At 44.3% G+C, this 13,446-nt stretch overlaps 1 protein-coding gene across 4 annotated transcripts in view; it reads left to right on the top strand.

Moving 5' to 3' along the window:
- The window catches only part of ADNP2 (ADNP homeobox 2), a 32,657-nt gene extending 20,856 nt beyond the window's left edge, over nt 1-11,801 (top strand). For all 4 annotated transcript variants that reach the window (XM_070778609.1, XM_070778608.1, XM_019986820.2 and 1 more), the window contains exons 3-4: nt 2,431-2,520; nt 7,121-11,801. In XM_070778609.1, coding sequence (XP_070634710.1) covers nt 2,431-2,520; nt 7,121-10,363 — 3,333 coding nt within the window. In that variant the 3' untranslated portion in view covers nt 10,364-11,801. The remainder of the gene's footprint in view (nt 1-2,430; nt 2,521-7,120) is intronic.
- The last annotated feature ends 1,645 nt before the right edge of the window (nt 11,802-13,446 follow it).

Here is a 13,446-nt window from a genome sequence, read left to right as displayed (position 1 = left end):
GGCATTATGGTGTTCATATTATTTTCTCATCTGTAGGAACCATAGTGGTATCTCTGTTTATTCTTTGGCTGCTCTGGGTTTTCGTTGCTTTGCACAGGTTTTCTCTAGCTGTGGCGAGTGGGGGCTTCTTCGTCACGGGGCGCTGATTTCTCACTGTGGTGGCTTCCCTTGCTGCAGAGCACGGGCTCCAGGTGCAAGGGCTTCAGCAGCTGCAGGTTGCGGGCTTAGCTGCACCCTGGCGTGTGGAATCTTCCTGGACCAGGGATTGGACTGCTGTCCTTGCATTGGCAGGTGGATTCTTATCCGATTGCCACCAGAAAAAGTCCTCCCCTCTCTTTTTGGCATTGGTGATTTATATCAGCTTTTTTTTGACCAGTGGTCACATGATATTGATTTCCTTCTTTTTATCTTTGACCTCTCTGTGATTTTGTATTTGAAGTGAAATTTTTATAGACAGCATACAATTGTTGCTGTTGTTCAGTCTCTTAAGTTGTATTTCACTCTTTGTGACCTCATGGACTGTAACATGCCAGGCTCCTCTGTCCGCCACTGTTTCTTGGAGTTTGCTCAAATTCTTGCTGGTGATGCTATCTAACCATCTCATCCTCTGCCAGCCCCTTCCCCTTTTGCCTCAGTCTTTCCTAGCATCAGGGTCTTTTCCAGTGCGTCTGCCCTTTGTATCACTTGGCCAAAGTATTGGAGCTTCAGCAACAGTCCTTCCATATTCAGGGTTGATTTCCTTTAGGAAATGGTTTCCTTTAGGACTGGTTTGATCTCCTTGCTGTCCAAGGGACTCTCAATAGTCTTCTCCAATACCACAATTTGAAAGCAGTTCTTTGGTGCTCAGCCTTTTTTATGGTCCAACTCTCACATCCGTACATGACTGCTGGAAAAACCATAGCTTTCACTAAATGGACCTTTGCTGGCAAGATGATGCCTGCTTTTTAATATGTTGTCTAGGTTTGTGGTAGATTTTCTTCCAGGGAGCAGGCGTCTTTTTAATTTCATGGCTGTGGTCATCGTCTGCAGGGATTTTGGAACCAAAGAAAGTAAAATCTGTCACTGCTTCCACTTTTTCACCTTCTAGTTGCCATGAAGCGATGGGACTGGATATCATGATCTTAGTTTTTTGAATGTTTAGTGTTAAGCCAGCTTTTTCACCCTCCTTTTTCACCCTCATCAAAAGGCTCTTTAGTTCTTCTTCACTTTCTGCCACTAGAGTGGTATCATTTACATATCTGAGGTTGATGAATCCCAGCAGTCTTGATTCCAGTTTGTGAATTCATCTAGCCCGGCATTTTGGATGGTGTACTCTGCAAAGAAGTTAAATAAGCAGGGTGACAGTATGCAGCCTTGGACTCCTTTCCTGATTTTGAACCAGTCAGTCAACATATAATTGGATTGTGGTTTTTAACTCAGTCTGACATTCTATACTTCTTATTTGAGTGTTTAGACCAGAGGTAGGCAAACTGGGCCAAATCTGGCTTGCTGTCCATTTTGTAAATAAACTTCTTGAAATATAGCTTTGCTTGTCTGTGTTTACATACTGTCTGTGGCTGCTTTTGTGCACAGTGGTAAGCTTGAGGAGTTGTTTCAGACAGACTGCATGCTGGCTAAGCCTTACATATTCACTGTCTGACTTCTTACCAACACTTGGAGTGCCCACATCATCCCACCCCAGACACGCTTCTCCATGGGGCTCACACTGGGAAGACAGTGTTTGCTCATGTGGGTTTTCTCTTTCAGAAATTATTTGTGGGAAATCTGATCTGTTTATTTCTTATAAGATGGTATTTTTAAAACTACATATATATATATATTTATGTATGTTTTTGAATTTATGGAAGACTAAAGACATGGAAAGAATCCAGCACCCCAGCAAGTGTGGCCAGGAAGGAAATCAGCTCTGTAATAGGACAGTTTAATGAAGCGCAAACAAGAAGTGTGGGAAAGGAAGAAAAAAATGTATTGAATTTAAGACTCTGTGAAACTCAGAAGATACGTTTACTAAGTATAAACTCTGTAAGGACTTGACATAAATTGAAAGGCAGCTGCTGAAGTACAGAAGCTGTAGTATTAACTTGGATTATTTCAGCATTTTCCCCAGGTCTCCAGCTTGATGGGAACTCTGTCAGCGTTTGCCATGGGGTATATTTTCATTTCAGTTTTCCCATGTAGATTTCCCTTTCTTTCTTTCTTTATCTCCTTCCCTCCCTTTCTACGCACTGTGCAGCATAGGGTGTCTCATTTCCCTGACCAGGGATTGAACCTGTGCTCCCTGCGGTGGGAGTGCTGGGACTTGCGACCACTGGTCCACCAGGGAAGCCCCTTGCATGTCGATTTCTTCAGGGCCAAAGAATCCCACTGGGTTCCTTCTTCTTTATCTTATGAAATTACATAATAATCTCTGTTTTTCTCCCTTTCTAAAAGGACCTTAAAGGCTTTGACCCAGGAGAGAAGTACTTTTATAACACATCATGGGGAGATATTTCTCTGTGGGAACCTTCTGGAAAGAAAGTGGTATGTATTTTTATTTCCAATTTTCATGTTTCCTCAGAACGTGGGGTAAGTGTTGGTTTAGTTCTGAGGAACATCATGTGTTTCTGGGTTGCAGATGAATGAAAGGGATGAGGAGGGGTATAATGTAAACATTTAGGGAAGTAGAAAAAGTTAAATGTTTTATAATACAGGATTGTTGATGCTGTGAGAGTTCTCTGCATATAAAGTTGATGAAGTGATACAGTGAAATTATTATATTATTATTATGTGCCTCTGATATAAGAAGGGCTTTTGAGTTATGTAACTATTCTGAGTAAAAAGAAATGACTTCAAGTATGAGCATACATTCTGGTTTCAAAAATTAAAAATATGGAGTTTGAATCGGGGAACACAATTTATAATAAATTTGAAACCTCAATGTTAAGCAGATTCCCACTAAACTATGTGACATACTGCTGAGTTCTCCGTTGTAAAGTGTTTCCTCTGGAAAACCTTCCTGCCGCCCAGCCGCTGGGTTAGCACCTCTTCGGCTCCAGGCAGCTTGCCCCAAGGGGACCAGCCTCTGCTCATTGCCTCCCCCTCCCATTTGTCCAAATAGCGTAGCCCTTGAGAATTCTGGCTTAAAAAAGCTTTCTGTAACTCGTCAGTCGTTTTTCTGTCAGAATTTTATTTGTAAACATTTCTGTTGTCACCTTGTCCTCTTGAGTCCTGCTTTCTGCCTGTTCTGTGTCTCTTCCCTTCCTTGACCCGACATTCCCCTCTGTACCAACAGACACAAGATTCCTTGAAACCGCTCTGATTTGGCTATTCTGCTCAGAACAGCTCATGGCTTTTCAAATATGCCTTATTTTGAATACCTTGGCTTCGTGAATATTTTCTTAGGCCTGTCTGATTTTTCTCATCTGAATTCCTAAAAGATTGTATGTAATATGCAGTATAATGTATAATTATATGCTCTTCATCAAGAAACATTTTTTGAATTCCTGCTACAACTTTCTGAGTGCTTGATGCAAAAGGTGAAAGTTAAGGTTCTTTTCCTTAGGGAGTTTATGTTTTTTGGTGTGTGAATGGGCACAAAAAGTTAAATAACAATGTGAAATAGTGGAAATTGAATATGTTAAATAGGTACCATATTCAGAAAAAATAAACCACTGTTACCTGGCATGGTAGAGGCTGTGTTACGTGCTAGTTTTAGTACCTTGCTCTGTATTTGTAGAGAACCTTCTTTAATTTGTGTCTGGGAAATAGGATTTTTGAACAAAGACAGTTTTTCGGCCACTGCAGCAGGAATGTGCTACTCGGCTGGATTATGTGGCTCATGCTGCAGAGAAATGAGATGTGCTGGATATCTGGGTTTGGGATGGAGATGCTTGTGTTATGTTGGAAATGAAGCCCAGCTGTTATGGGACCTGAAGATGTGGCCTTAGGCAGAAGGGAGACAGGGATGATCTCGGAGACAAGGCATCCTGCAGTGCCCGTGATGCCTGACTCCACTTCTTTCTGCTTCTCTCCTTAGTTATTTTTCTGTTACAGTGAACCAAGGTCTCACCCTCCAGTTACTTCTGATTGATCACTTTCCTAGAACTTTGACTTACAGGTTTTTCTCTAAACATTTGCTTTCACGTCTCTTGGGTAATTGCCAGGTGTGAGATTGCTGGGTTGTACAATATATGGTCCATCTCTGTAACAAACTGTCGGACTGTTTTCCAAAGTGGCTGTACCATGTTGCTTTCCCACCAGTGGTGTGTGTCCCGGCTGCTCTGCGTCCTCACTGGACTCAATCAGGGTATTTGTGCTTTTGGATTTAACTGCTTATTTTCCATTTTAATAGGCTTGTAGTGGTGTCTTCTCTGGTTTTAATTTGCATCTCCCTAGTGACTGACAGTGTTGAGCATCTTTACGTGTGTTTCCGTGGCATCTGGATACCCTCTTTAGTTTAAAGTATTCTACTCTTAAATGTTTTGCCAGTTTTCTAAAAATTGGGTCATATGTTTCCTTACTGAGACTTGAACATGTCCACAGTGTGTTTTATGGACACAAGTCCTTTATTAGGTACGTGGTTTGTAAATATTGTCTTCTAGCTTGTGGTTTGTCTTTTTGTCTTTTAAAGTATCTTTCAAAGAGAAGATTTCTTACTTTGATAAAATCCTGTTTATAATTTTTTTCTACTGTTGTTCAGTCACTCAATCATGTCTGACTCTTTGCAACCCCATGGACTGCAGCACACCAGGATTCCCTATCCTTCCACTATCTCCCAAAGTTTGCTCAAACTCATGTCCATTGAGTTGATGATGCCATCCAACAATCTCATCCTCTGTCATCCCCTTCTCCTCCTGCCCTCAATCTTTCCGAGCATCGGGGTCTTTTCCAGTGAGTCGGCTCTTTGCATCAGGTGGCCAAAGTTTTGGAGCTTCAGCTTCAGTATCAATCCTTCTAGTGAATATTCAGGGTTGATTTCCTTTAGGATTGACTGGTTTGATTTCCTTGCAGTCCAGGGGACTCTGAACAGTCTTCTCCTGCATTACAGTTGAAAGCATCAATTCTTTGATGCTCAGCCTTCTTTATGGTCCAACTCTCACAGCCATCCGTGGCTACTGGAAAAACCATAGCTTTAACTAGACGGACCTTTGTTGGCAAAGTTATGTCTCTGCTTTTTAATATGATGTCTAGGTTTGTTGTAGATTTTCTTCCAAGGAGCAAGTGTTTTTAATTTCATGGCTGCAGTCACCGTCAGCAGTGATTTTGGAGCCCAAGAAAATAAAAGTCTGTCACTGTTCCCTTTTTTCCCCACATCTATTTGCCATGAAGTGATGGGACCAGATGCCATAATCTTCGTTTTTTGAATGTTAAGTTTTAAGGCAGCTTTTACACTCCTCTTTGACCTTCATCAAGAGGCTGTTTAGTTCCTGTTTGCTTTCTGCCATTAGGGTGTGTCACCTGCATATCTGAGGTTATTGATGTTTCTCCTGGCAACCTTGATTACAGCTTGTGCTTCATCGAGTCTGGTATTTTGCATGATGTACTACTCTGCATCGAAGTTAAAGAAGGAGGGTGACAATATACAGTCTTGATGTACTCCTTTCCCAATTTTGAACCAGTCTGTTGTTTTGTGTCCAGTTCTAACTGTTGCTTTTTGATCAGCATACAGATTTCTCAGGAGGCATGTATTTTCTATTATGGATTGTATTTATGGTGTCTTATTTAAGAAATCTTTCCTTGATCCAAAGATCTGTTCAGTACTAACAGATAGTAACAAGTTGTTAGTTCTATTGACTCTTTAACTGGGTGTAATTTTCATTAAGTATCTGGTTTTTCAATACAGTATTTTTGGAGTATAAGATGCTCCATTTTAAATGAACCACAAATGAAACTAAAGTACAGCATAAGGTGCTTCCAGATTTCAGAGATATTAAAATAGAAAAAAGTGTGTCCAAATTGGTGAAACATATTTTTTAAAATGTGATGTGTGGTTGGCTGTCCCCTAGGTTTTTTATAGATTCTCCTGGAAATGCCAGAACCTGGGATTTCTTAATTGCTGAAAAGGCAGTAGTGACATGTTGTTGAATGTGTTTGGGTGCTTTCTCTGATCAGTGACCCAAGAGGAAGACTGTGTGACTAGCAGAGAGAGTGACAAAACCCACAGGAGGGGAATTTGTATGTGTATGTGTGTGTGTGTGAGTGGTCTCCGAGCACTGGGAAGGACGGGGGTGGCCAGCGGCCACTGCATCAGCGGGAAACAGCTGCAGGGCGGGAGGACCTCTGCCCTCTTGTCTAACCTGTCCACACCCTGGCCTTCCTGCTTTGTGAAACTAGGCCCAGTGTTTTCTGGTGCTCCAGCTCTGGGATCTGGTGCCTGCCATGCTACTCTCACGTCAGACCAGCAAGGCTTCCTGGATGTTAGAACACATTGTGCTCCTCAGTTGGCCAGCTGTTGTACAAATGTCTGTTCTTATGCCCCAGGCTTGTTGAATTCCCCATATTTGCCTTACAGAGAGATACCATGTTGTAAGAGTGGCAGTCTGTGGCTTGAACTTACCTCAGGCTTATTCACAGTGAGTGAGCCACAGCTCCTCTGTCTTCAGTGGTTATCACTGTGCATTTGTCTTCTGGAATCTGGGAAATGAAAGGGGTGATCGGTTTAACAATTATCAAGTTTGGTTAAGTTATAACATTCCAGAAGTTTTAGAATTTGGAGTAAAAACAACTTGGAACTAAGAAAAGTGGAATAAAAAAGGGAGAAAGTAATTTTTTCTTGCTGAGAATTGAGTTCAATTGATGCAGTTGATTCAGAGTATAGGATTAAATAATGAGATTTGTGATTTTAATGGCTGGCTTTGGAAATGGGTTTCAGGTAGCTATGTTTTTGGGGCCAAACGCAGTTTGTATGTATGGCCTAAATGCTGAGAATAGTTGTTACATTTTTAAAGTGTTTTAGGAAGAAAATGAAAAGGGTTTTGTGATGTGTGTTGTCTGTAGCTGCTTTTCCTTACAACACAGCCCTAGATCCAGCAAGTTAGAAGAAAAAATATCGTTTACTTGTTAACTGTAGATTGTGTAGCATCTGATTTTTATTAAACTATGTAGTTTTATTAAACTGTGCTTGACTTTTTTTTTTTAACAGAGATATCGAACAAAACCATACTGTTGTAGCCTCTGTAAATACTCCACAAAAGTGCTTACTTCATTCAAAAATCATTTACATCGCTACCATGAAGATGAAATTGACCAGGAGCTGGTGATCCCTTGCCCAAACTGCGTGTTTTCCTCTCAACCCAGAGTTGTGGGAAGGCACTTCAGAATGTTTCATGCACCTGCTCGGAAAGTCCAGAATTACACAGTGAATATTTTAGGTGAAACAAAATCATCTAGGAGTGATGTGATAAGTTTTACATGTTTAAAATGTAACTTTTCAAACACTCTGTACTACAGCATGAAGAAGCATGTGCTGGTAGCACATTTTCACTACTTAATTAACTCCTACTTTGGCCTGAGGACTGAGGAGATGGGTGAGCATCCAGGAGCTGACGACACTCTCTGTGCAGAGAAGTTGCCCCTGTCTGACAGGTATTACTGTAAAAAGTGCAACGCCAATGCCAGCAGCCAGGACGCTTTAATGTATCATATTTTGACATCCGATATACACCGGGATTTGGAGAACAAGCTTAGGTCTGTGATCTCAGAACATATTAAGAAGACTGGCCTTTTGAAGCAGATGCATATTGCTCCCAAACCAGCTGCACACGTGGCCATACCGCCGAATAGCAGTGCTCCAGGCATCCCAGCCTCCTCTCCGTGCTTCCACCTTGCCTTGCCGCAGAATGGCCAGAGCCAGACCGTGGTGCAGCCGGTTCAGGGTGCAGCCCCTCCGGCGACTGTGGGTGCGGGGGCTGTGGGCAGTGTCACCCACTCTCCGCCCGCGGTAGCCCAGCCTCACATGACTCTGGTCTCTAGTCCTCTGCCAGTGGGCCAGAGCAGCCTCACTCTGCCACCCTCAACGCCTCAGCCTGTCTTTCTGTCTCACGGAGTGCCACTTAATCAGGCAGCAAACCCTCCTGTGTTGCCTTTGAGTCAGCCGGTTGGACCTGTAAATAAGTCTGTTGGAACCAGTATCCTCCCCATAAACCAGACCATCCGCCCGGGGGTTTTGCCTCTCAACCAGCCTGTGGGGCCCATAAGCAGGCCAGTTGGACCTGGAGTTCTCTCGGTGAATAGACCTGTTGGGTCTGGGGTCCTCCCTGTCAACCCATCTGTCACCCCTGGAGTGCTTCAGGCAGTCTCACCAGGGGTGATTTCTGTGAGTCGGACAGTCCCGTCAGGGGTCCTTCCTGCAGGACAGGTGACCCCTGCTGGGGTCATCCCTTCAGGACAGACAGCGACTTCTGGGGTTCTCCCTGCTGGCCAGGTGGTTCAGTCAGGGGTGCTCCCCATTGGGCAGACGGCCCCCTCAGGAGCACTGCCCACAGGGCTGACGGTCCCGCTGCGGGTGCTCCCGCCTGGCCAGGTAGTCCCACCTGGGCTCCTTCCCCCCAACCAGACAGTCTCATCAGCCGTTCTTCCTGTGAACCAGGGCATTAACTCTGGTGTTCTTCAGCTCAGTCAGCCGGTCATGTCAGGAGTTCTTCCTGTGGGCCAGCCAGTGAGGCCTGGGGTCCTGCAGCTTAATCAGTCTGTGAATACCAACATTCTGCCTGCAAATCAGACCATTAGACCCGGTGCTTCGCCAAACACCACTTTCCTGACGTCGGGCTCTATTCTCCGACAACTCATACCCACAGGGAAACAAGTGAATGGCATTCCCACGTACACACTTGCCCCGGTGTCTGTCACTCTGCCCGTGCCCCCTGGAAGCGTCGCCACCGTTGCCCCTCCCCAGATGCCCATCCAGCTCCTGCAGTCGGGCCCAGCTGCCCAGATGGCCAGTTCCATGGCCGGCATGCCCTCCCCTCCCGTGGTGGTAAATGCCACTCAGAATATGTTTGTTCAGGCCTCTTCGTCTGTGGCAGAGGCGAATCAGGTGCTCAAACAGGCCAAGCAATGGAAAACCTGTCCCGTTTGCAATGAGCTCTTTCCTTCCAACGTGTACCAGGTCCATATGGAAGTGGCACATAAGCACAGTGAATCCAAAGCTGCTGACAAACTGGAGCCAGAGAAACTGGCAGCATGTGCGCCGTTTTTAAAGTGGATGAGAGAGAAGACAGTGCGGTGTCTGTCTTGTAAGTGCTTAGTTTCGGAGGAGGAGCTTATCCATCACTTACTGATGCACGGGCTGGGGTGCTTGTTCTGCCCGTGCACCTTCCACGATATCAGAGGCCTCTCAGAGCACAGTCGGACCATGCACCTGGGGAAGAAGAAGCTGCCCATGGATTACAGTAACAAAGGTTTTCAACTGGATATCGACGCCAACGGCAACCTGCTGTTTCCCCACCTTGACTTTATTACCATATTGCCCAGGGAGGAGCTGGGCGAGCGGGAGGTCTACCTGGCCATCCTGGCGGGGATACACTCCAAGTCGCTGGTGCCCGTGTACATCAAGGTGAGGCCCCAGGCTGAGGGTGCGTCTGGGAGGCCCGGCAAGCAGGTGTTGACCTGCCCCTTTTGCTTTGGCACCTTTGTGACAACGGAGGCATACGAGCTGCATCTGAAGGAGAGGCACCACATCACGCCCACAGTCCACACGATTCTGAAGTCTCCGGCTTTCAAGTGCATCCACTGCTGCGGGGTCTACACCGGCAACATGACGCTGGCAGCCATTGCCATCCACCTGCTGCGCTGCCGCAGCGCCCCCAAGGACAGTAGCCCTGACCTGCAGGGCCAGCCCGGCCTCCTGGAGAACAGCGAGCTGCTTTTAGTCAACGGCGAGGTGATCCACGACCCCAGCTTCTCAGTGAAGAGAAAGCTGCCCGATGGCCACTCCGGGGCCGAAGACCAGAGGGATGGCACGGAGCGGCCCCTCATCATAGACGCGGACACAGACCCGGCCCCAGAAAAGGCAGCGAGCGCTGCACCTGTTAAACGGCAGCGGAGTGAGGGCAGGACGGAGGGACCGCCTGTTAGTGACGACGCTCTTCAGATTTTAGCATTAAATCCTAAAAAGTACGAAGACCGTTCTTACGAAGACAAAAAGCAGTTTCTTAGGGATTATTTCCACAAGAGACCATATCCCAGTAAAAAGGAAATAGAATTGTTATCCTCACTCTTATGGGTGTGGAAAATTGACGTGGCTTCATTTTTTGGAAAAAGAAGGTATATTTGCATGAAAGCAATAAAAAATCACAAGCCTTCTGTACTTTTAGGCTTTGACATGTGTGAACTTAAAAATGTTAAACACAGATTGAACTTTGAGCATGAACCACAAAACTTGTAAAAAAAAAAAAAGTTAGGAAATCTAAAGTATTAGATGAATAGCAGTTTTTTCAATTGAGATTTTAAAAAATGTTATTTTCTTCACTGTATGTTGAACTAATCAATTTCAGTGGTCTTTATGCTGCTCTTTAGATTTCTTTCAGGTGCTCAGAAAGACTTCTATATAAAGAAGTGAATAGTTCTTTCAAATTTGTTTCCTGCAGTTTGATTTTGTAACAATTATTTTTTGTTTTTTCCTGTCATGTAAATTAAATCTTTTGATAATTCATGCACGCCTTGTTTTCCCAGTAGTGTCAGTATCGTATGATAAAAACTGAAATCTATATATGTTTATTTTTCATTTAAGGAAATTTCAGCTTGTTTCAGAACACTTGATTAACTGCAAATTAAAACTGCTCTCCCTCAGCTTCCCAAGTAGCAGCAGATGATACAGTAAATGTTTAGAGAAGTGAGTAGCAGCCTCCGTGACATGTCTGGTTCCTTAAGGATGCACTGCATTAACTTATGCTGATTTCTTCTTGTAAGGTATTTGCTTATTAGATTATAATTTTGATTTATGTTTTTTCAGTTGTTTACGTCCTAACAGTTGTTTTTGATTGTAACTCAGAAAACCAAATGTTTTCATTTGTTAAAAATATACTGAACCTGAAGTCTGGTATTTAAATCAAGAGTTATTTTACAAATAAAGTAATTCTGTAGGTACAAAATACTTCTTACTGTAGACTTTTCCCCTCTTTTTGATATGGTGATGTCTTCTCCATTCAAAGACAAGACAATAAATCTTTAGTGCCTTTAGAACAAACACTGAAAACACACACAAGCTCTCCTCCTAACCTAACTGTTCATAAACCAGCGAACGGGAAAGTCTGTGTTACTCAGGAATAAAATGTTGATCCCTGAGTGTGGCTACTAAGATTTAAACAGGTTTTCAGGGAACAGGTGAAATGTATGGACTGGAGCTAGTCTCCTAGTTGGTGTATTAAATCTGACAGTTTCCTGGAGGTAAATTTATTCATTCTGGGAAAATGGGCTTTCCCATAGCCTGGTGTCCAGGTTACTGGGATGGGCTATTGCTAAGGAATCAAGCGTGTTACTGTCCTTCGGCCAACTAGACCTCGTTTTTTCCACAAAATCTGAAATAACTTAAAGCACCAGAAGCAGTTATGGAAACCAGCCTGTTTGACCTTGAGCCGCAGTGTTGGTGATGCACGGCAGAGGCGCCTGTGCCGCGTGCTTGGAAGATGCGACAGTCTACCACGTGGATTTTTAATAATTCTTGCATGTCATTGCTGTAACGTACATTTTTGAGGCAATCGTGAAACTGATGTGTGTGTGATTGTTGGTGTGCTCTGTTGTAAATTCAAAGAGCTTGTTCAAGTTTTTTTTTTTACTTATTGTTTTCAGAGTGTCTATTTTGAATTAAAACTTGTTATACCACTGCAAGTAGAACTGTTTAATTCTTTTAAATGTTAAAACATCATGATGATTCAGAAACAATTTAAACATGAAAGTAGATACCATATTTGTTGTTGTGAAAATAAGCACACCCCCAAAAGGCTGACGAATTACAGGGTCATGAAGTAGCTGTGGCTGGAGATCCTTGCTTTGTGTGACAGTGGCCGGGAGTTGCCTTTCTCCAGGCTGAGCTCTGTGCCAACTGGCTCAGCTTGCCATGTGTGTGGCTTGGCCAGCGCTCCTTCAGTTGTGAGACTTCGGGGCTCTGTTTGCGTTTGGGGCCTGGTCAGTCTGTCGGGCTGACCGTCCTGTCCATTGCAGGATCAGAGCAGCATCGCCAGCCTCTTTCCTCCCAGCCGTGGCCCCTGCATCCTCTCCAGGCTGTGTCCCTCCGGCAGAGAGGAACAGCCCTGAGCAGAACCACTGTGACTAAGGAATTTTGGTTGCTGGCTGTAGTCCAGCTTTTGATGTGGAGTCTTTTTATATGCTAGTTACTGGTTTTTAAACACTTTTTTTAGGCTTACAGATAAAAATTTGATGTAAACTGATCTTCAAAAAGCATATGGGAGTTCTTGTAAATGTATAAAGGGAGTAAATTTATTATTATTAGCTATGCTGTGCAGTATGCGGGATCTTAGTTCCTCAACCAGGGACTGAACCCCTGCCCCGGCAGTGGAAGTGTGGGCCCTTATGGGAATTCCCTAAGTTTATTATTTGAAAATGAAAAACTAAACTTTAGATTAATAGTTTAGCGGTGGGGGATTTTTATGCTATCATTTAAAAGATTGGAAATTGAGAAGGAAAGAAAACAATTCTTTTTTTATTTTCATGGTTTCAAAAAGGTGTATATTTAAATTTTAATCTCTGCATGAACTTTAAAACTATTACATATTTGGAGACACTGCTTTGGGAAATATCCCCAGTGTTTTTGTTTCAAGTAATAAATCCTCCTTCCCTCTTCCCCCCAAATTACATACTTGAAGTCTATTCGGTCAAAGACAAATTAGAATGTAGCATATTAGTGTAATTTCTGAATTCTGTTACCATGGTTTTGGGATGTGTTATTTTTTAACAGCCAGAAACCTCATCACTTCATTTGTTACAGTGAATAGTAAATGAGAAGAACTCCGGAGGCCCCAGAAAGCCTTTCATCCACCTGGTAACAGGGCAGGCCCCTTGGCCACTGCTCCTGTGGTTGATCTTTCTTTTGGTGACTGCTCTCCCACCTCCCTGTCAGCGTGCTGCTTCCAGAATGGAGCTCTGCAAATCTTTGTCAGATTGCCTTGGTAACTCAGCTGAGGAACAGGTCGGCTTTGATGTCACCTCATCTGAAGGCCCTTGAATGTTTTCTTTAAGAAGCTGAAGGCGAGTGAGGTCGGACGGGCAGAGCGTGGCTCCCGCGGCTCTAGCGGGCAGCAAGGCCTCGCGGGGCTGACTGTGCCACAAGCCGCGAGACCCCAACAAAGAGGCGGGAGTCGAGTCTCCAGCTTCTGGGCTGTGGGCCACAGGCCGGTGCAAGGGCGCACGCTGCGGGACGCTGTGCCGAGGACAGCGCTGGTGCCAGGGCTGTGTCGGCACCACAGGAGCGTGGAGACAACCTGACACAGAGGGTCGCCCACTCCTGCCCCC

Source organism: Bos indicus, chromosome 24, assembly GCF_029378745.1.
Source record: "Bos indicus isolate NIAB-ARS_2022 breed Sahiwal x Tharparkar chromosome 24, NIAB-ARS_B.indTharparkar_mat_pri_1.0, whole genome shotgun sequence".
NCBI lineage: Eukaryota > Metazoa > Chordata > Mammalia > Artiodactyla > Bovidae > Bos > Bos indicus.
This window is presented reverse-complemented; position numbering and strand designations above follow the sequence as displayed.